General features: G+C 47.4%; 1 protein-coding gene across 4 annotated transcripts in view; it reads right to left on the bottom strand.

Annotated features, from left to right (window-relative positions):
- Positions 1 to 12088: 12088 nt before the first annotated feature.
- SSBP3 (single stranded DNA binding protein 3) overlaps positions 12089 to 23946 on the bottom strand; it is a 156109-nt gene continuing 144251 nt past the window's right edge. For all 4 annotated transcript variants that reach the window (XM_006133473.5, XM_006133470.5, XM_006133475.5 and 1 more), the window contains 7 exons: positions 23068 to 23103; positions 22454 to 22508; positions 20802 to 20872; positions 16835 to 16913; positions 15987 to 16015; positions 15563 to 15664; positions 12089 to 13940 (listed from right to left, as the gene is read on the bottom strand). In XM_006133473.5, the coding sequence (XP_006133535.1) occupies positions 13911 to 13940; positions 15563 to 15664; positions 15987 to 16015; positions 16835 to 16913; positions 20802 to 20872; positions 22454 to 22508; positions 23068 to 23103 (402 nt within the window). In that variant the 3' untranslated portion in view covers positions 12089 to 13910. The remainder of the gene's footprint in view (positions 13941 to 15562; positions 15665 to 15986; positions 16016 to 16834; positions 16914 to 20801; positions 20873 to 22453; positions 22509 to 23067; positions 23104 to 23946) is intronic.

Consider the following 23946-nt stretch of genomic DNA (forward strand, 5'->3'; position numbering starts at 1 on the left):
CTACTCAGGTTTGCGGCATTAGGAAGACAGGATAGAGTGATGCAGCCCTAGGCAAACATCTGTTGCCAGATATCCCTCACCTGTCCCCAGCGGAGTACACCTACTCGACCTCCTTAGTCTGATGACTTGAGCCCTAAGAACACAGAACATCAGAGAAACACAGCAGGAACCTGGTAGTGGGCCTATGCTGTCCACAGTCATTCAAGCCAAATGACTCATCAATTGACACGAGTCCTTCGCCAGGCTAAGCAAATTCACCTCCCCCTTTTGGAACAATTTTGGACACCTCTCCGGAGGGTACATGGAGAGCTGAAAGCAGCTACAGTACAAATCACCACTGTACATCTAGTTCTTTTCAAATGGACAATATCAAATATTTCCAATTATGGGAAATGTGTGCACGCGTGTGGGGAGGGGGGAAGGGGAGAGATCCACAAGCTACTATTACTCCTCCTCCCATGCCCAACTGTCCTGATCGCTAGAGCTGGACACCAGCGTTCTGTAACATTCCTCATAGCCACAAACTGGAAGTAATTGCAGAGTATTACTGTCGTAAATAAGAAGAGCGGGGGGAATGTTGGTCAAGCAGGTGCCGTCCTTGCTATTTCCCTTCAGTATTGATCCCCTTACCCCCGGAGGTTCAGTTTTACAGAAGCAGCCTAGGCCAGCAGCCTGAGAGCTAGGAACTGCCAGCAAATGCTGCCCTGTACCCTTCCTCAGTTTCCCCATCTCTGGATACTATTTCACTGGGGCTTGTCATTAGAACTTGGAAGGGCTGAAACATTTGCATGGGGATTCCAGTCTGCTTGCTGTTCAGCCTGTGACAGTGCTCCTGACAGCAACTGGAGTTGCTCTTCAAGCATTCCTAGAGGATCTCCTCTGTTCCCACAAAGGTTTCTAAAATTCAAGGCTATTTTCCCCAAGGAGGAGTGGGAAACCTACCCTCAGCCACTTTGTCCCCCGCCACTGCCTGGCCTTTCAGCAAGTATCTCATGGCTCAGTCTTACTATAGCAGAAGCATAAAAGAGGCCAGTGGTCCTCAGGTGGTAGCTGTATAAGAGAGGTGGCTGCCTATCAAAAATAGAGGCCGCAAGAGGAAGGGAAACACAAGAGGTTTCTTTTTGGACCATTACATTTCTGACCATATTACAAGTGAGCCTGCCCATCTTCTAATGCGGGAATCCCTTGCCAGTGGACGCTGGTGTCTGTGGATGGCTCGATGCTACTCCTCAGGCATTGCCATACTGCACTAGCTGGATCACGGCTCTAATTCAGTATCCCATTTGTGACACTTGCTAGCAGAAGCGAAGTCACAGAAAGATGCAGAAGAAACCCTGTGGGAACACGTCTACCAATCAGTGAACACAGTGCAGGGGAAGAGTTCATGTGGCTATTGCCCTTCTCAAATGGGTTGGCTGCCGGATGCTACTCTGAGACCCTGCGTAGGGCAGGTTCCATTTGGTCTAGAGTAAGATCAGAGCAAGCATTTGCCATGCAGTCTCCACCATTGGAGGAATTAAACAGGAAGCTAGAGGCCCTGCCTTAGCACAATGGGATTGGGAAAAATTAAACAGGTAAGACATTGCCCTTCCCAAACATAACAAGGCCAGCATGGACAGCAGGAGTGCCAATTCCAGCAGCAGTACACCTTGCAGGATACTGGGGACACCCTGCAGCTAGGGCACAAGCTGCTGGAAGGTGTGATTTCCCACCTTGAGGAGACACACCCATGCTAGCTCCGATTGAGGCAACATGCTAAAAATAGCTTGCACCTGCGCTCTGTCAGAGGACTAGTACTCGGGACTACAATCCAATCTGAGACCATGAGCACTTACTTAGGGTGGCTGCCCCTCCTGCCACTGCTACCCTGCCATTTTTAACGTGCTATCTCCATGGAGGCTCATGCAGGTGTGTCTGCGCCAGTTGGAGTTCACACCTTCCTGTTTGCGGGGAGAGACACCCTGAAAAGGCCAGGCAGGATCCACCTTCCACAGCCGCAGCGCAGAGAGCACAGCGATGTAATGAGAGGAGAAAGGATGCCCCGGTCCCTGATCTACACCATTCACGAATGAGCATTTCTGAATCTGAGACCGATCTCGCAGAAGGAATGCGCCCCGATATGACAGGTAGGAGGGTGCTGTAACAGTGGCATAGGCAGACTTGGACATTTGGGTGAGCCCTGATTGAGGATAGGTGACCAAGGACAGGTGATCAGGGAAGGAACCATCTGGGCCACCTCTCAGGGACCTATGGTGCATGGGTGAAGAAAAATGCATCCCGATCTGTGCGGTCCCTCCACCTGGTGCTACAGCTGGGGAGTGGAACTGGGGGCTTGCCCCCGACCTGCCCAGCATTTCCTCTGGGGAGCAAGGTCAGGGCAACTGAGTTTGCCCCACTCCAGCTGGGAGCGGGGGATGGATAGGCTATGGGGGCTTGACCTGCTTCACCCCACCACGCTCCTTCTGAGGAGTGGGGTCAGTTCAATCCCTTTCTCTGGCAAGAGCGCAGGATGAGAGCAGCAGAACACGTCCAGACGGGGCTCTGTGGCTGGAGCACTGGAGGGGCAGAATGGGAAAGCCCTGTGCCTGGACCTCAGCAGGTGGATGGAGGGGGCAAGGCCCCGCAGCCCAACCCATTCTCGCAAGCTGGAGCACGCAAGCCCCTGCAGCCTGACCCTGCTCCCCGGCAAGAACACCAGATGAGCTGAGCAGGGTAAGCGCTGGGGCAGGAGAAAAAGCTGGGGTGGGGGTGGGCAGGCCTGGATGATACATGGCCAGACCATGGCCCACTCAGTCGTCCTCACCCCCACGGCTACGCCATTGCCCCACAGGGACCTAGTGAACACTGGAGCTATTTATGCCAAGCAGCAATGGTCTCCTCAATGCATTCTTAAATCCGAAAACCACTGTGACTGAAGGATATGAGACCTAGAAGTAGCTGGGTTTCTCTTTGAAGCAGAACCCTGTCAGTGCCAGGCCTTGGAGCCATGCTAGGTCCCCACCTCAAGAGTGATCAATCCTCACCATGGCTCCGGCACAAAGATACCGTATACACCCGCATATAACCCCCACCCCAATTTCAATGTTACATTTGAAAAGAATTGCCTGCTGATAAGGAAAGCAGAAGTCGACATGGCCATAAGGAGGTGCCAAAGCAGAAGAGTCAACACCCCCTTTAAAACTCTGAAGAAAGGTGACAGCAAATTATTCAGCACTACTCCATATGGATCCCACTTGCCAAGTGCTAGAGGCCTCTTTAGGTAGGTACAGAGCTCCCTTCCCCTGGATCCAGCCCTGTAGTGTCAGAGCAAAGGGAGTGAGACTTGCCTGGCTGAAGAGGAAGAGAGATTTCTAAGGGGGCTGTAATAAAGAGCAGGCTGCCACACACCTTGCAGTGTCCTGATTCTCCAGGCTAACCAACGGACCACCTGGAAGATGCTAAAACCACTTATTCCTGAACCCCAGCGATGGAGGGGTGGAAAGCTGCAGCAGCAGCTGGAGAGGAAAGTAGGAACAGCAGAGCCGGGCAAGAGGCCCCTGGACAGCAGCCGGCTGGCTTGCAGTTCTGGCAGCTGCACTTGGCTGGCACAGGGACGCATGTACATGCTGGCTATTTTAGGGGAGGGGGCCACAAGCCAAAGAGCTAAAGGACCAGCTGTCTAAGTGAGCTGCTCCCAAAGGGCCACTCAAGCAGTGCACTAGGATTAGAGGATTAGCGGAGAGGAATCTGACACCTTCCGTGGGGTTTCGCAAAGAGCGCCCGTGACTTCAGTTAGCCCTGGGGGAGGAGCTCACCCTGACTAAGAGAAGACTGACCCTGAACTTTTGCTTATCAACTCCTTTTTAAAAAGCAGCACGTCTCTAAGACGGGAGTCCATCTTGCTGCTTCAAGCTCTTGCACCCTTCATGGGCTTCTCTGAGCCCTTAGCAGCCTGGAGAAAGGAGACATGACTGAAGGATGAGGCACCTAAAAGTAGCAGAGTTCCACTTTGAAGCAGGGCACTGTCAGTGCCAGGGAAATCCATTATCAACCATATAAGACAGATGAAAATATTGAGGAAGGCTCCGCTGTGGGTGGGCAACATTTGGGAGCGCCCGGACTAAAGGATTTTACAACTGGAATCTGAAATTGCTGGACAAGCTTCTCAGGGAGGAACCATCAGAACAGCCTTGGACTTCAGTGCGTCCGTAGCCACATGGTGATAAACTGAAGCAGTCCTGACATCCCAGATTACATCCGCAACGGAAGAGTTGGACCCGTGTCCTTACTGTCTCTCTGAACGCAGACATGACTGGAAAGGGCGGGGGGAGAGGTGGCCTTATTGAAAGAGAAGTACCAGGAAGCCACCAAACTCTCATGAGCCATCTCACTGGGTCTCTGGGGTGGGTTTGTTTTCAGCCATCCCAGAGATCATCACTACTCCACTTTGGAGGCACAGGGTTCAGCCTTAGGACTGGCAGCCTGTAAAGAACAGAGGAGCAGTCTAAGGGCATTAAGGAATGGAGGGTTTCAGGTATGAATGAGCTCACCCTATATACCATACCGAACAGCGAAATGGAAAGGGGAGAGCGCTTCCTATTGTTAACAGACCTGTCCCTTCCCATTCTGGAATGGTGGAGGCCACCTTAAAAACATTCTACCTCCTCTTGGAATGGTTTTCTTCCTCCTCAGGGCAATTTGTCCCACATCCCTGGCCAGGTGGTCATGTTCATTGGAACAGCCCTCTCATGATAGCTTTGCGTTTTTTCCTAGCACGAAGGAAGGATACTGAAGCCTCTGCACGGAAAAGCGAAAGCTGAAACAAGCAGAGTCACAAAAATCAGCTTTGGGAGAGGTACCTGCCTCCACACGAGAGTGAGTTCTGACTTTCTCTGCATGTGGCACACAGACTACGCTGACATGGACCTCCTCACAGCGAACACTGGTATAAATGGTTCACGACATGACCATGCTACCTACCACCTTATCACAAATGGAATGGTAAAGGGCTGAAAAAAATGCCAACTGCTCTGCAGCCAGCCTTCCTCCAAGATCCACCATGCCTACAGCAGGGTCCATGCACTGACTCATATGGACACTCAGAAAGAGACAGCAATGCAGGAACGGTGCCATCAAAGTGCTGCATGAACAGGGCATGACTTCTTCCAAGTCTTCACCCAATAGCCAATGCAGCAGACTCTCCAGGGGTGGATAAATCAGTGGAGACCACAAAACAGGTGGCCACTTCCCTGCAGCTGATCCTTGCCAACTAGGAGGAGCCAACACTGCTGCAGGAAGGCCATCCCCTCAGTGTGCTCTGGTCAATGTAGAGAGAGAAATAAGAGCACTTCACTCATCACACCACATCCAGCCAACTAATCTTAACCAACGGAAGGACTGAAAGGAAGCATTTGCCAAAGAAAGGGTTACACTGGAGTTATTGCCACCTGCTGGGAACAAGTCTCAGAGGAGGTAGCCGTGTTAGCCTGTATCTGCAAAAAAACCGAACAAATAAAAAAACCCCACAACCACCACCACAACCCACCACTGAGGAGTCCTGCAGCACCTTAGAGACGAACAAATTTATTACGGCATAAGCTTTTGTGGGTATAACTCGCTTCATCTGACGAAGGGGTTTTTCCCTCACAAAAGCTTATGCCCTAATAAATCTGTTGGTCTCGAAGGTGCCACAGGACTCCTTGTTGCTTTTGCTGGGAGCAGTTAAAGAACATGGCAGGTCAGCCAGACATACGTGTGCGAGAAGACAGAGCCCAAGAAAGAGCGGCTGCTCACCTTACTGGGTCTTCCAGAGTTGTGCACGCTGATTCTCAGATCAGAAGGCTAGGGGAGACCACTGTGATCTAGTCTGGACTGCTGGGTAACAGGCCCCAGAAAAGTGGTGGACAACCTGTGGTCCACTGGGGTTCTGCGTGTGGCTCATGAGACATTGTTTCCTGTTGCGCAGGCACAGGGTGGCCAGATTCTGCTGGTTTTCATCTTAGTTTTTTTCCTCCCTACAAAAGTGCTGAGAGTTGTCCATCAGCACCTGTGCTGTCAAACCTTGCATGAAATCCTACCCAGGTCTGATGAAACTTGCATGGATCTTGCCAAGAGGAAGGGCTTCGGTGTCTCTTGCCTTCTCCAAAACAATGCAAGACCGAGGGGCACACTGGAACATGCATTGTGGCTGCCTTCTATTCCCTGGCATCGCAGTGATGCAGGAGGGGCAGAACAAATCCCAGACCTTCTAGGCTGATGTAGAGAGGGTTCTTATGCGGGAGACACCCAGTCAGGAATGGCTACCTACCACCATGCTAAAATTAGGTATCTTAAGCCAACTGGCACAAGAATTTTGAGCATTGATGGGCTTTCTTTCGGAACAAACTCTGCTCATTAGGAGCAGAGAATGCAGATGCTACCAAGTTCTGACTCAGAGCCTTGGGCAGTAGTAAGCAACTGAGGAGGTTGTTGCCCTGCTTTTTAAGCCAGGTACTGGGAGTTGTGAAGGGGCACTCAGCACACAGGCATGGTCCCATTGGGCTTTAGCATTGAAAGGAATCGGATCTCATATGCCCACACACCAAGAATGCAATCTGTGTGGACACTCACTAAAAAACTTGGCTTTTCCCTCTAACTAGGCAGTTCTCAAACTTTTTAGCCCATAGCCCACCCTGGCTCAATGCAGACCTTTCCACAGCCCACCAACAGGAGGGTCATGGGCCACTAGTGGTCCATGGAATACACTTTGAGAACCATTACTCTGCCTGCTGGAAGGGACCAAGTAGAGAGATGGAAAACATGAGAGTGTATTAAATCCCTGTTGCCCTTCCCTCCCACCTATCTCCAGGGCATCACATTTAGCAGTTTTCAGAGGTCTCCTTACACCCATATGAAAGGATAAATTAGGTCCAGGAAAGCAACCTACTCTTGGTAGGTGCAGATGGGTAGCAGGAAATGCTTGTTATCTACTCCGTAAGCTACCCAACAACTCCTTCCTATTGTATGTGCCTGTGTAGGAGCCAATGCAGCATGGATACAGGTCAGCAATGTTTAAATACACCTAAACATCAAATGTACAATGCTAAGCTGATTTGTGAGGAGTTTTGGCAGTTGTGTTTTAAACCCAGCCCTAAGAGAGCTTCTGGTTTTCCAACTGTGCTGTCTGATTCCTAGAGCATGGCTCCATGGGGAGGTATTCAAGGTATTCTGGCACAAATACCACATGTGGACACACTTATTCAGGAATTAGGGTAGTAATGTCTTATTCAGAATTAGGAAGTGGATTGAGCTAATTTGGAATATAGCATTCTTATTCAGAAAAAGGAATGTCTACACATTAAATAAATCATCTCTGAATTCACACCATACCTTACTCTGGATTAATTTCTGTGTGGAGACATCCCCCAAGAGTCAGAATGAGGAGGATTTCATTTCTTGTATAATTGGCAAAATTTGGGCTTGTCTCCACTGGCAAGTTACTGCATTGTAACTTTTTTGCTAGGGGTGTGTGAATACACACAAACACCCAGCATAGCAAGTTACAACGCTGTAAACAGGCTCTCAGCCCTGCTAGCTACTCCCTTGGTCGAGCACTGTGCTGTGACACACCATTGCGTTAAGAGCACTGCTGCAGCCACGCTTTGAACTCAGAAGGGTAGATTAAGACATGTAGAATTATATTGGCATTGAAAGTGCTTGGAAGAAACAGTAACTTTGCCTCTGTATATCCCCTCAGGTATCGACTGTTACAACATGAAATTACCACAATCCTTTCTTGCATTCTAACAATAATTACCATGCTCACAGCTTGCCCTTACAAATCCCTGGCAACAGAGGATTTCAAAGTCACTTACAAAGGGAGTCTCTGCCCCATGTTGCAGATGGTGAACTACAGTAAAAGTAAGTCATCCAAAGTCAGACTGAACAATTGTCAGAGCTGGGAATAGAACCCCAGTGTCCTGACCCCTCCATTCTCTCTCTGTCCTGTTATCAGGGATTACTGATACTCAAGACAGGGTAACCTTAAGTATGCATTGCTTGGGGTAAGGAACATGCATATTTTCTACAGAGTGATGAGTACAAAAGGAGGAATAACTTTACACTGAACAAAAACTTCCTCATGCATGGCCTCCGTTTAATACCACCAGCAGCAACACTGAATGAGATGGGTAACAAATCTATATGCACAAAATCAAAGGTTTGTTAGGAACCTTACTTAATACTTTCTGGTTTTCACAAGGGTGGCTACTCTGCCAGTCAACCCTTATGCTAATAGACTTTGTAGACCGATTTTTCCTTAGGTATTTTCTAAGCCACGCAGGGGTTTCAATGCAACAATTCAACTGTGTCACCCAGCTAATCTCACACCAAGTAGTCTGTGGGTCACCAGCAATGAAGCCCTTCCTGGGGATGCAAAGACATTTTGAGACATCATGGGATGCTATGAGCAGGGGTGGGTCTAGAAGAAGCAATTAAAACAAGTCTTCTGCAAAAGTACCTTCTCTGCCCCCAGCTAGAACATTGAGTGTTGTGACTGATTCTGGGTTGGTTTTGCACAGCCACATGATTCCATGCCAATAAGACACAAGATATGTTCCTTCCCTCTCCCCCAACCTCCTCCCCCACCCCAGAAAAAAGTGTCTCTAGAGCACAGCATTAAAACTGCATCACTAAGAGATACCTTTCTAACTTATTTATTAGAAAGGCTCGTTCAAACTAGGAATGAGAGGGGTTAAATACACGTGAAGCTCTGGCAGTGCTGTATGATGCCTACCGGTTCCCAAGTTAATGGTTAACTGGTGGGGCTGGGCTGTTCCAGCCCTGCGGAGGGCCAGCTGCAGAAAGGAGCTGCTCCTGTCCACAGCAGATCCAGGTGCCCTGCCAGCAGGGGCTTCTCCGGCATCCAGTCCCCGCTGCCCACATCCCCTTTAATCCATTAACCAATTAAACAGGATTTTACATCTCTAGTTCAAACCATTAAAACTTTCCACAAGCAGAAGGAAAAAAGGCAGGAAAATTCAAGTCAAACTTACTACCTCCTAGCCAATGAGTTATCAATAAAGTAGAGGGGGCAAGTGTCCGATAACTGTTTGGAACAAATTAGCAGCTCTCCGCCATGCAAACCCTCAGTTATCTAAAGGCTGAGAAATCAAAACAATTCAGACTAGTTCCTTATGGCAGAATCTTGGTAAAGTTTTTTCTCGTTTGTTCCACTGTAAGGTGAGACAGTCATGCAGAAAGATATTTCTGCACCTTGTCACAGTCCAGGATAACTGCACCTGTATTTTGTGTTCTCCGCTCCCAGCTCCTCAGCCATCACCTCTCTTGCATAGACCCACATTTCTCCCTCCATTTCTCCAGGGATTTTCCAGAAGTAAAATCTCCCTGCTTACACTAATGTCCCCAGCAAGCCAGACTGTAAGCAGCCCAGCATTTTGCTCTCTCTGAAGGCTATGAATAGCCGACATCATCACAGCTCTTTCTAAGCAAGTCCATTTATTGTCAATGTAAAAGCATTGGAGAGAAAAAATTAAAAGTAAAAACCTAGATCCACATGCTAATAAGCTTAGCAGAGATCCCACCAACTGATGCCTTCAAGCCCTACAAAGGGTGTTTTCAGTAGTGACAGACTCATAATATTAGCTCAGAACCCAAACATTCACATCAGACTCCGAAAGAAAAAGCTCTTTTCAAGTGTTCCCTTCAGAATATCTCGTTTGTTTGGTTTTTTTTTTGGGGGGGGGGGGGGGAAATCGCTTTTGGTCATGCCAATTTTCTTCCACAATTTGATCTGAGGAAGCGGGTCTGGCCCACAAAAGCTCATCACCTATTAAACCATCTTGTTAGGCTTTAAAGTGCTGCATAGTCCTGTCTTTTGTTCCTCCATTAAAGGTGAACTCAGATTTGTATTGAAATACCGCCATGAAATGATGGACAAGGACCCCATTGTGCTGGGCAGTGTGTGTTCGTGCGTGTGTGTTCGTTCAGTAGCCCAGTGTGAGGCCTTGTGACTTCTTATACAGCTGTGGGAGGCTAGGCCTCAGACTCCTTGGTGTGCTTTGTATTGTGTATTAGTGTGTGTGTGTGTGTGTGTGTGCACACCTCAGACCAGACCCACCCAGACAGATAAACCAAGAACAGGCTTTATTCTGTTAAAAAAAACACACACACACACACACACAGAGCAGGATCATAGTTCAGCAGCCCCTCCTCTCTGCATGCAGCCTGGTGCGGTTTCTAGCTCAGTCCCTGCTCAGACCTTGCTAGGGGCAGAGGGTACATCCTGGCAGGAAGTTCTCCCAACATGCCGCAGTTTGTAGTCCACAACTTGTAGTTCTCAGGGCTGCTATTGAAGCCCACTGGACCTTGGGCTACATGTGTATAAAAAAAAGTAACCTTCCCTTTGGAGTTACACTAAGAGCTCCACATGATGCATGTGAGAACAGCACTGGCTGACTTGAAGTTTACCATTTGTTGAAGACAAAGCTGTAAACATAACACTGCTGTATCACTGCCTCCTCCTTTGCTTAACCTTAATCAGGATTTTGTGCATTGCCTGTCACAGATGCTGAGCAGAAAAAAACAAAACAAAACAGATTCTTCCCCTGCATTCCCCACTTCGTTTTGCATGTTTGCAGAGCCGGTGCGAGCTCAAGGGAGACCCCAAGCAAGAATATTTTGGGTCTTCCAACAGTAAACAGGCACGTTCTGATAAAGAGGATGGCTACACTGGCACATTTTTGTAAGGGGAACTCTCTTCAGCCCGTGTGAAGCCGGAGTTTGGGCTCTCTTCCACAAGCAAAAGGTGGCAAAGCACCCATGCTAGATGAAATCATGGCTAAAACGAGTGAAGTAGCTGCAGTGCAGCTTGTACAAGGACACTGGCAACACCAGGTCCTTAATTTCATTGCTAGCCTGTGTTGGACCTCCTCTTCATGGTTAGCTTTAGGTTGGCTGGCCTGGTGTGCTGCTAATGGCCTTTCCCTGCAAACATAGGTGGCAGGACCTTTTCACTTCACCAAGGGAGTCTTGCAGCTTCTGCGGTGGGGAGAGCTTCCCCCAAGCAGGGAATCTCACTTTCCCCTTAAGGCTCCTAAAGGTCTTTTTAAAATACGTCTGTCGTCTTTGAACAGGAGGGTCCCCAGTTCTCTCCTGGCAGCAGGTTCACCCAAGACAGATGGCTGTTTACATGCAACCATATTGCACATGGCCTTCCAGTTCAGCAACCCCACGCATTTGCCTAGCCCCACAAGCCAGGTCGAGGGAGGGGAATGGTAGGGTTCCTTCCAAAGGGTAAAACAGGCACCATCCCTCAAAGTTTCAGGGTTTCTTCCTCTTAAAATGGACTTGGAAGCTTTAATAATAATAATAATAATAATAATAATAGTCAAGGGAGAGGGAGAGTTTCTAACAGGCTTCCCAAGATACCTCACAGATCCGAGTCCTTAGTGGGCACAGCTCTAAGGAAATGATCCATCCCATTGAAATTACTCAATGCACTTTACCTGGTTCTACGTGGCACCTCCTGAGAGGCCTAGCTCTGGAGGTGCAGCCTGACTTCATGCCACCTCAGTGATTCAGGGCCACGTGCTGAAATGGCCACCGGCATGAGGGCTAGTCTAATTTATAGCCCAGAGCGACAGTCATACCTCTAACCCTAAGGCCTAATGCACCAGGGAAAAGAGCATAGAGCTGCTTTCTGAAGTCTTCTGCTGCTCTGGGCTTAAGGGACTCTCCACCAGCCCCCTAACAGCATCTCTGCACTGCTAAAGCAGTGCATAAAACCATGGTGTCCAACATGCTAGCCACATGTGGCTATTTGGCCGGCTGAGCTTGGCTGGTTTGCTACACTAGTGCAGAACTGGTTGGACACCACCGGTATAAAAGATACTCCTCTGCTATCTCCTTCTCGGCTCTGCCACTCGGTCTGGCATGAGATGTCTCAATACAAATTCCTTGTGGTAGAGGGGTTAAAATGGCCAGTTCTGCATACAGCCACATTCTCCTGCCCCCCAAAAGCGGTAGAGAGCACGCAAGCCATTTGAAGCAAAAGTGAAAGTGCCCAGCTTTCTCATGGCAAGACCCAGTAACAAACAGCAGAGAACTGAACTCAAATGTTTATGTTTATATTTATTACAGCATGGAGGGGGAAAAAAGAACCGTTTCATTCAAAAACCATCCCATACCAATGAAGACAATAATTTAGCTATCCATTTTAAAATACATTAAAACCGGTCTGTCATTTCTCACTTCAAAAAACAAAACAAAAAACCCCAAAAAACAAAACAAAAAAGAGATGACCCATTCTGGAGACCACGGATGTATTAGCAATACAACAAATCTGATTTTTAAAATTTTTTAAATATTAACCTGACTGTAACTATGAGACTGACACCCTTTGCCCTCCCCTCCCCACCCCCCCTCTCCCCCACCAACCTTCTACAGGTAAAGCACAATTAAAATGCCTAGGAAAAAGAAGGCAAACATTTAAAAAAATTCATATTACACACTAAAAAAAGTTTGTCATCTCAGGTCTTGCAGTCAGAATAATAAAAACAAAACCAGCCAATGTTCCCAAAAAAACATCTCAGTGAAGGGGTGTAGAGGGGAAAAAAAGACATCCCTTTAATAAAACATTATCAACAAATATCGTACACAAACTACAATGTATAATAATTACTTTTTTTCCCTCTCATTTTAGAACCAGACTACAAGGTAAGAAAAAACACTGAAACAAGATACAATGTTCTCAATAATCGGCACAAAGGGAAATCCAGGGAGATAATATTTTACATAATATGATATACATGGATCAAAAGTGGAGATTTATAAAACAAAGACCAACTACAGGGTAGTGTAATGTACAGAGATCCCCGGACTCTGGTGAGTGTCACTTTGACATGGTTGGTTTGCTACTTTTCTGTAGTCACCTCTACTGCGAGAAGAAAGGTAATTTTCTCATTTTTGTTTTTATTTAATTTTTTTTGTTAGCGTGAGCCTACAGAATAGCAAGTATACATTTGAATAATTCCAGTAAAAGATCTCCATCCAGTTCCAAAAGCACATACAGTGGAACCCTGATAAGATCACATCTTTTTTTAAAAAATACAAACAAACAAAAAATCAGAGATGTTAACTTGAGATCACCGTTCCAAAATCCCAGGTCAGATTAACCCTCTTTCTTTCTCTTTTTTTTTGGGGGGGGGGAGGGGAGGGGGAAAGAAGGGGGGGGATAGCTCAAGGATTCTTGCAGGGGGAAGTACTGAATTCGCCTTGTATTCTGAGAGGGGGAAAAAAAGACTAATACAGTGCATGCCACGGTCACAGATAGTAAGATCACAATTAATTCTTGAGGATGTGATCCTATGAGGGGCCAACTGCATTAACAACTTTCTATGAGGTGGAGGAATCTCTTCCAGAGGAGGAGGCATTGTGCTGCAAACAAGAAAAAAAAAAAACCCAAAACGATACAAAAACAGGCCTTCTGAACAAAAACCGCCAATTGTAAACTGTCCAGTTTATTTTCAAAAAAATCTGACTACAACAGAGACAACATGAGATTTCGTATCTAGACTAGTTTCCTGGTGTAGCACAGCACAAACATACAACAGGTTTAAAAGAAAAAAAGGAAAGAGGTTGGAGTTGGGTACTAGAGGCTTCCATTTGTTTCCAAAAAAAATAAAAATAAAAAAAAAGTGTCATGTACATATATAAACCCTTCTGCACAAGAAGGATCTTGTCACGTCTTGAAATATTTTAAGTTTTGTCCTTCATGTTTTATGGAATAAAAAGTTCAGCCTTTTTATTGCATGAAACTAAAACGGGGTTTTGCCCCCCTCGCGTCTTTCTGCCAATACACCTAGTTTCTTCTTGCATAATTTCTTTTAGATCCTCCAAACGGCAGCTGACTTTATCCTGGAGGGGGAGGGAAATCACACACTCATCGTCATGCTGGGGGAATACTGAAAGAGAGAAGCACAGAATGAGTACTGGGCAAACCGGACTGAAATACTAAATGCGGGTAAGGCCAGGGAAGAGGGGATATGAAAGTAAGACTCGGGCTTATGAAAACTATAAAGCAACGTAATTGGATATAATAAATCAGAAAGACAGAATATGCTACAGACTCTTAATTTATCAGCACATAATCCGCTCCATAACGGTCTTTCCAGGGAGAAAATAAGCAAAACAGTATGGGGGCGGAAGCAATTTAAATGCTTGCACGTATATAATACTAAATACAGTGAGGAAAATAAAGGGGAGTCTCTTGCATCAGTAGAGCTTGAAATGCAATATGAAAACCCTCTGCTGATCTCAAAGGTGAGTGTGCATTTGTTCACCGCTGAAAGTGAGCATGGCTAGCTGCGTCTGCCTAAGGGCAGCCCCGAAGCAGCAAGAGGTGTTGCAAGCCTGAGCTAAACTGCTCCCGAGCATCATTCGGGGGGTGGGTCTCAAGACTAAACCTGCAGCTTCCTTGCTGTTCTGGACTGCAGCACGGCTGTGTAAGGAGGTGGGCCCAGAGCGAAGAGATCTGTTCCTAAGCTCACCAAGGTAGCTCATTTTCATGCATACAATGGCTAGATGGGGGAGGAGAGGGGGAGGAGCAAAGTTTATTTACATCAGGGTTGGGGAACCTTTCTTGGGGTCGGGGTCCCTTGACCCACAAGAAAAAAAACAAGTCAGTTGGGGGCTGCACACAAGAGAGAAGGGGGGAAAAAAAGGAAAATAAATCCTCAATGCCGTGGCTCCCGACTGAGAAGGAGCAAGTCACTCCTCACACTTTCCTTGCACGCCAGAGCTTAGTGGAGCCCAGGCTAGTAGATTGTGTGCTCCAGCCCAGTGATGGGGGGAGCCCTAAGCCTCGGGGGCTGGATCCAGGCAAGCTGGGCGCTACGTGCGGCTCCCCAGACCTTAGATTCCCCACCCTTGATTTATACCTTTTTTAAAAACCCTGCCAACTGGGCAACTAGCTGTGTTCACAGCCATGTGATCTACTGGGGCCACATTTCTTCTCTCTCCTCAGCCCTCATTTGCTAAACCTGATGCTGTTGCCACTGTGTCTTAGTCTTTATTGCTTTTTGACTCAATACCTTGCTCATCTATCAGTCTCAAAAGGCAGCACAGATGGCAGGTAAGAGTTGTTATCCTTACTTTGGTTTTTCTGCCTGGATAGGGGAGTCTCCAAAGCACAGAGATTAAGCAACACTTCCAGGGTCAAAGAGCCAAGTCAGTGGCAGAATCAGGATTAGGAACCATGGCTTCGACTCCTACCCCCAGACTGAGCCCCTGGACCACAGCTAGACCTGTATTAAATGATAACATGCTTTCTCTACTGTCTGAGAATGTGTCATCACTAGAGCCCTGCAAATCCATGGATATCTGCTTTATACCTGCGGATAGCCACACCTCATTTTTTACAGATAAGGACAAAGCAGCAGATACAACATTTTATATGCGTGCAGGTTCTAATGGTCAACCCCTGCCCCTCCAGAGCACAGGTACCACCAGGATGCAGAGACAGAGCCATATAAAGTCTGACACCAAAAGAAAAGGAACTTAGAGACTGGATGTCTGAGCAACTCACATTGTCATTTTGGAAGGAATGGAGGAAGTTACCTCCCAGTTCACCATCATCTCTCGGAGTGCCCGGGGGATTGCTAATGCCACTTATGTTGTTTGGAGAATTCTAGGGAGACACAAGAGAAGGTGAGCATGCCTCAAATACGTCACTGAGCACATATCGGCCTAATCCCTTGCGCCAACCACTATGAACGGCTAGTGGGAGAGCAGGAGAGAATGGCTGCGTATTATACAACCTTCTCTTAGCACTGTAGCAAACATTTCATGGGAAAGGGCTACAGGAGGGGAGAAAGCCCCATGTGTCTACTGCTCCCCCTACATTGTAGCCTCACACTGATTTTCTCACTGCTGATGCTTTGGGAGCGAGGGAAGGACGACAGGGGGAAGGAAAATTATTCACCTTCCCGGTCACCACAGTGCACACTTACTTTTGGAAGTCCATCTATGTCGCCTGACCCTAGAGAGAGAAGAGAGAGAATTCTTACTTGCGAGTTAGTTACATTCCTTGCTCACAGTTAATGCAGCTTCCCTCCTTGGCCAGCCCATTCAACATTGGAGCAGGCTGGGTGTGTGCCTGGAACCACCATCAGTTGCTACATGCAACTACTCCAGGGCATTGCTAGCAGCAGGCAGCAGCAGCCAGCAAGGCAGGTCACAGCTGTGCTAATCCCATGCTTCTTAACATTTGCCTCTGGTAAAGGGAAAGTGGGGGCCTCAGCTGTCTTTGCTTTGTATGCTGAACTCCAGGGAGCAGAGGACAGCTCACCTGACTGCATAGCGCCAGGCTCTCTTACCGCCTGGCACTGTGATAATGGCAGGTTAGCTGCAGCGGCCGGGGCTCTCCGTGATACTCCCACATTGATCCAACTAGAGCATTGCCCCTATAGTTCAGGACGACACTCGAGAGGTTAACGGGCCTTTCTACTGCTTTCCATGACACATCAAATACTGTTGGTGCTGTTACGCTGTTCTTCTGACCGGCTGCTCCAGTGAGGCTGTGGCTAGAGCCCCCTGCTACACCAGTATTCAGCCATGTGGGTGGCTTGGCAGGGAGGTCATGGCAAAAGAAGGCCATGTGAGGAAACAGGCTAATGCTCAGACCTCTGAAAGCTCACGGTACACACACAAGCCTCCAAAATCACTGACGGGTACGGCAGGAACAGCCACCATACAACATCTCCACTCCCGGGATCTAATCCTGAACGGCAAATCGGCATTCATGGCTTGTTCAGGGCTAGGTCTAGCTGGTTTCCCACTCGGCGGGCCTTGAGCTTACCTAATGATCCGTTCATGTGATGTGGTTCCATACCTCCCATGCCTCCCATTGGGCCGTCAGAACCGGGCCCCATGGGGAACTGAGGAAGAAAACAGCAGACAATGTAACCCCAAAAATCAGAGACCCTTGCTCCTATCAGCCTCAAGCAGGCCCGCACATCCACTGGTACGGATGGCCTCAAGATAACAACAGATGGTTTGCGATCCAAATGTTGCCCACACGCAGAAAAGTGACCTGGCTCCCACTGGGTTGGGAAGCAATCCCGCTTAAAACTTAACTGCCTCAAGAAAGCTACAGCGAGTGCTTTGATGGGTCACTAAGGCTACGTCCACATTCCCAAAGCCACGTCAGTACAGTATGCAAGCACAGCCCCCAGCGCAGAGTACGGCGCAGGATCGCCACGTCCCCGCATGCCTGTAGTTATGGGAAAGGAAGCATCACGTTGTCTACCCTGGGGGGAGAGGGGATTGTTGGTATAGCTGGATCACTAGGGTGGGCAGCCAGCTGTAATACTGAGGGTCTGGTTGTTGGATTTAGTGTGGTGGTGGTAGGGACCAATGTTTCCTGTAAGCTTGCTTGTGCCACTCAGGAGAGATTCGAATGCCACCCAGCTGATCAGCAGAGCACCCACAGCTAGGTTTTTTGTTTCTCTTGGTGATGCACATTCACATAAGACAGCCACACTGGGTCAGACTAACGGTCCATCTAGCCCAGTATCCTGTCTTCTGACAATGTCCAATGCCAGATGCCCCAGAGACTGAACAGAATAGGTAACCCAAGTGATCCATATCCAGTTGCTCATTCCCAGCTCTCAGGGTAGGGACAACATTTCTGCCCATCTTGGGCAATAGCCACTGATGGACCTAACCTCCATGAATAATCTAGCTCTTTTTTGAACCCTGTTAAAGTCCTGCCCTTCACAAATGTCTTCTGGCAAGGAGTTCCACAAGTTGACTGCGCTGTGGGAAGAAATGTTTCCTTTTGTTTGAAACTTGCTACCTATTAATTTCGTGTGGTGATCCCTACTTCTTCTGTTATAACTCTAGTTCTTGTGTTACATTCATGCACGCATGCCTTGGTGTACATAAAACAATTATTCTGCACATGGATAGAAAAAAAATCCATACATGGATGGAAAAGATTACAGGGAACATTGGGGGTGAGGCCTGCAATATACAGGAGGTCAGAGAGGCTGTGGTGGTTCCCTATGGCATTCAACTGAATAGCTACACAGGGACAAGCTCCGAGCACAGACCAAGTCTACGATGTGACAGCAGCTCTGGGCAGGAAGCGTTCACATGAGCAGAGCCTAGCGTGCACCGAGCACAAAGGGAGCAGAAGCAGAAATCTCTGCCCAGAATGGCAGGGCTCTGGCTCCACCTTCTCCAACTTCCACTGTGACCGGTATTTACAGAGGCAGTAATATCCCTCCATGGGACACCTGCAGTTTGCAGGGCTCCAGACTGTGCTGGAAATAGCTGCCATTGTGGCAAGCTGTCAGCCAAGATACCCAATGAAGCGAGCTGGCAACAGAACAGGCATTGGGTGTGACGAGAAGGGCTGCCTTTCTCCCCACCTGGTTAAATGCTCCAAGGTGTGGGGAGGGCGGGCTTTAAACCCCCCCTTAAAGGAGCAAACTCAGCCACAAACTCTGACAGGCAGACCTGTACTCAGACACAGGCATGAAGTCTCCCTTTCACTCTGCCATCAGCAGACACTTTGCCTGACATGCATGCATGTGCAGGGTGACCCCTGGCTGCTGGGTCAGCAGCAGTCTCACAATGGTTCTGCAGCTTCTGTCCCTCCAGGGAGCATGACAGCCCAAAGAGTTATGCATCCTTGAAGCCAGGAAGCAATGCCTAAAGGGCACATCCAGCCACTAGAACCCAGCGTCACCCCCGGGGACCAGCAGGTGTCATTGTGCTGTGCTCTACTAGGATTGGCTCACTCCCTTCACTCCACTGTGCTTGTGACACCCTTCTCTGGCCACCAGTGGGTGTTCCGAGACCACTACGAGCCACAACCACCTCCTGCCTACACAACCTGATCCACCATGGCAAATCCAGGTCCAGGTTTCACGCTGCAGCTGAGGGAGCCAGCCACATTTTCTTTCCTTCCATCACCTCCCAGTGCTCCAAACCACAGTACAGGGGATTTGCTAGGTCCAGCCCCAGCCCCTGGGTTGTGACCATCCGCCATCTGTCAGGACAAGCCTCCCGCTGGAGCCTACCAATGCAGTGCCTCAAGTCAGCCCATGGGGTTTGCTCTGGAGCAGTCTGGTGCCCAGGCGTCGGGCCTCTGCCAGGCTCCTGTCCCCCAAGAGAACAGGAGTGGGGTCTCTAAACTGGCTCTGCCATTATCCTGACGCACAAAAAGCATCAAAGGCAGCTAGCAGCCTACATGCCCTGTACCAAGCCGAAGAGCATCCAGGATTCAGGCCAACTGGCAGCCTCTGCTCTGGCAAGGCCTAGAGACCTAGAGTTCCAGGCCTGCGAAAGAGATGGGTGGAGGAGCATTCACCTCCCCGCCGTAACAGCTGCTTCTCACCAACACCATCAGCTCCTCTCTTACCAAGCACCAAAGCAGAGAGGCTTCAAGTGGAACCATCACGCTCCAACGCCATCCCCCTCCCAGCACCACCATTCCTCCTCCCCCAAGTGGATGGGTGCAATGTCTTCCCGCCTCAGCACACAGACAGGAATGACAGACCCTCATGGATCCAGCCAACGCAGCCACTTGCACATGGGCATCACGCACCCATGCTCCAGCATCAGGCAGATGCAATAACGTGGCAGCTCCTTAGAGCAGGGCCCACCCTGCTTGAGAGACAAAGGCACTGAGCACAGCATGGGTACTACTGTAAAGATGCAGGGGGTAGGTTTTCATTCATCATCGCCTCCCTGTCGCTAGACTTGCAGAGGAAGTTCCTACTCACATCGCTTTACTTACGTAAGCTGAAGACCGAGTCAAACCCAGCAAATATTTGTCTAAACAGATACACAGCCGTCGCGAGCACGAAAACCCCCAGTGTGACAGATTCCTGGCTTGTGTACGGAGCTGCAGCACAGAGCAAAGCTTAAGGGCCCAGTTATAAAGCCCCTTAAGGTAGAGGTCTGCAGCAATTAAACACCTGCAGCTGGGCCAGGTCAGTCAAGCTCCCGGGCTGTAAAATTGCTGAGCTGAAGCCTGAGCTCTCAGACCCCCAGAGGAGATCCCAGGTCTCTGCCTCCAGCCTGAGCCTAAATATCTACTCAGCAATTTTTAGCCATGACCTCAAGGCATCAGGCCCAGCCATGGCTGTGCTACAGGTCCTTTATTCCAGTGTAGACATACCCTTTAAGGGACACTGTCAACATGAAATGAGTCAGTCTGGTTTGATCTTTTTCACCTGCACCGCCCATCAACACAACAGCCAACATGGCCCCCTCTCTCTTTCTTCTCCACTGTGATGGTCAGGAGCCCAAATCCCACAGAAATGCAACTTGTTCTTTGAAAATCCCCAGCTTTATACATTGGCCTGTACTTTGTGTCTAGTCTGTTTCACGGTTCTCCCTTGAAGAGTCAGCCTTCCCTTTGGTGTGGGCCTTCGTCCCCTCTGGGAAGGTGAGTATAAAATAGAGTTAATAAACCTCTCACATGTTCACAAAACACCTTGTCCACACTGGCAGGGATTGGAACTCATTTTTGAAAGTAAGTAGCTTAAAAACTGGCTGTATCTCTTTAAATGTGACTGCTAGCTGGGTGTGTTGCTGACATGATCTTGACCAGAGCAGCATGAATGGCCTGTTTTAATGAGCATAAAAAATTAACAAAGTCGCTGAAGAGTTAATCACTTTTTGATGGTTTGTTTTATTTCTATTTTGTAACCAATGGTTGAAATCAATTAAACTGCTCTACCCTCAACTGATGAAGTTAATTATGATTTGTTATGGTATCTGATATGTAAATTATTAGAAAGCAGACTTACATTCGATCGACTGCCTCCAGGCGGTACTGGATTAATCATTGTGTAGATGTTGTCACTTGAATTGGTTGAATCTGTAGAACAGTGAAGCTCAGTAAGTCAGGGTGATTAATTCATTTCTTAATTAAAACAAACTCATGCCACTTGAACTCATTCTTCTGTATTTTATCACCTAAAATTCTTTTTAAGTGCCACCATTTTCTGGCTAATTTGTATTTAATGAAGATTCACAAAGTTTTTAATCACAGAAATTCAACTGTGAAAATAATTCAACTACTGAGAATCACAGGGCTTGCATGTCAGAAGAGGTGTAGAAAGATAATTTGCCTCTATGTATCACTTAATACCTCAAAATTATCCAAAAAAACATTACAACAACATCGGTATTAAAAACAAATCCCAAAACTGTATGGATAAGGAACTTGGATCTTTGTAACGCACATGGTACCAGACAAACCATTTTAATCACATCACAAAATCTAAATGTAAAAATTACAAGTGTGTTGCCGCCACAGAATACCGGGGCAGTGACTAGCAGCACCCATTAACATATGGATTGTTTTATTATGACCTAGTCTGAAATGTAGGTCAGAGTTCTCATAAAAATGCAGAAGCAGAAAGACAGTCGTAATATTACATTTTAGCTCCTCCCCTGCAGCTGTGAAACACCGCTGTTACAGAGCAGGGCTACTTCCCTGGAGCCCACCCACCCGCCGGCCCCTCCTATTGATCACGACAATGATTATTAAACCAGCCTTGCAAAACTGCCAGAGAAATTTACCAGCCCAGATGCAGAATCTTCATGCCCACTTATGTCAGAGATTTTACTGACACATCCAAAAAACAAGAAATTTGGGGGTGAGAGAATGTACCTATCCCTGGCAAGCAGAATTTGGCAAAGCTGTTTTCAAAAGCCCCTGAAAGTCCACATTATAAATCTAAACATTACAATGGCAGTCTCCACAGCCTGTTCTTTTTAAGAGAGGAGCCATCATGGTTAAAATGCAGGGGGAAGAAGGGGCACAGGACAATCTCTCTCAAACAGCATGAGTTTTGGGGGGGTGGATAATATGATTTTTTTTTAAACCTGGGCTTGTATATATTTTTTTTTTACACAAGCAAACAGAAGCTCTTTTCTGTACGCCCCTAAATAGTACAAAACGACTCCCTTGCCTTTTTGTTTGCTTACCAGAATGAAAGGCAAAACGAAATATTCCATTTTTTATAAGAACGTTTTGTCAGAACAAGCAGCGTTTTGCACTTTTCTAGAGAGGCTTGTAAGCCAGGCTGGTACATTTCAGAAACACGGGGATTAAACGAAGTGGCTGCTGCTTCTTAGAGAAACAAATCTGGACACAGAAGGGCTCCCTCCTCTTCCCCACTTCGTATGTACTCAGGCGTGCTCTCCGAGCTCCCCACCACCCACAATGTCCATCCTCTTGAAACTCAATCCTCTAGTACGTTGGTCGAAGTGAATACAATGTCCCATCCGAACAAACCCCAAAAGCGTCTTTCAATAATTGGGCCCAGGATCAGGAATCCAATAGAGCAGCAGTTAAGTGAACTGAGGAGTTTGGGGGCTCATTCAAAATACCCAAGTACATTTAATTTTTTTTTTTTTAATAGCATTGAATTCATCAGCTGTTGAATTTTACCTGCAGGACTAGGCATGATCGGTGTTCCTGGAGGACCTCCACCACCAGGGGGCCCCTGTAGACAAGATTAAACACACATCAGAAACCACTGTGATAACATATACTGCAATAGGTCAGCAAGATCCTGCTGCTGTCAGCAACAATGTCTCACCTTGGTATTCAGCCAAGCATTAATCTCCTGCTAAAACCTTTGATGCACTCTCGTAGCCAAAGTACAATGCTTTGTTTAAGCCCGAGCAAAATCTGATGTTTTTTCAACTAGGAAGTATTTGAGAGGTATGTGGGAGAGGGCAGAAATCACTTTAGAAAGGGTCCCAGGAATACTGCAAATATTTTTTACATCTGCATGAGAGGGAGGCTGTTCTAGGCACCCAAAACAAATGGATTTTACCAACAAACATCCTTACATTTTAGAATTTCTGCCTCTGCCCAGATTTCTGTACCAACTTGGCATATGGCCACACTATATACATTTAGCTCACACTGAGCATTTATTTAGAAGTCAAAATACGTTATATCCACCCGCACAAATAGAAACAATGACATACAACATATATACTTGGAATTTGCCCATGAATCTGGCTAGAAGTAAGAACTAAGCTCCAGTCACTTACCACATATGTACCAGGCGATGAAGAGGAATATGGAATCTATGAACAGATCATAGGAGAGAGAGCTGATTATCTGAAATTCAGGATTTCTCCCCAAAATATCCCTGTTTACACATTTAACTCTGGTACCCACATCCCACTTTGTCAAACTGAAGAACAAGCTAGGTTGAATCACAGTAGTGGCCTCTGACATCTTATAATTGCCTGAATATGTTGGCACACCTTTTCTTTTAACTCACTCCATCCCCAAAACCCTACTATTGGCAGGATACAACAGGGCAAGAAAAATGCATGGTTCAAGAGCAAGGTTGTGGTTGTTCTGCACTCTTTCAGACAAACTGGAGGTCACCAAATGACCTGGTGGCTGTAGGAAGCTCCCGTCTCTTTCATTCCCCCCTGCACATTTGGAGGGAGGGAGAAGGGATTGCACACACTGCTGCAAAGTATCGCAAAGTTTCCCTGAATCAGAAAAGTGGACAGAAAACTGGCTAAGGAACAGATTAGAACAAAGAAACGCAACCTTAACTTTTAGATACACAAAGGCAGCAACCATATTAACAGAATACTACGTGGCAAAAATCTTCTCTAGTTAACTGGGTGTTCTCATACCTAGGCCAGGAAGCTGTCTACAGTATGGAGGATGGTAAATCTCTGCCCCCCCGGGAGGGGGGGGGGGGGAGAGAAGAGAAGAATGCCCCTATTTAAATAGGTTTAACACTATTTTCTTGTCCTCATACTCAGACCCTTCAGTGTGCTATCTGTAGACTGGCTGGCTCTAAAGATAAAGCTTTAGCAAGAAGTTGTAGAAAAAGACACTATGGAAGTCACATTCGTAGAGATGCTCTTTGACAAGCTTTTGCTCTAATCTAATATTGACAAAAA

The sequence above is a fragment of the Pelodiscus sinensis genome, chromosome 9 (assembly GCF_052426305.1).
Source record: "Pelodiscus sinensis isolate ZL-2025 chromosome 9, ASM5242630v1, whole genome shotgun sequence".
Classification (NCBI taxonomy): domain Eukaryota; kingdom Metazoa; phylum Chordata; order Testudines; family Trionychidae; genus Pelodiscus; species Pelodiscus sinensis.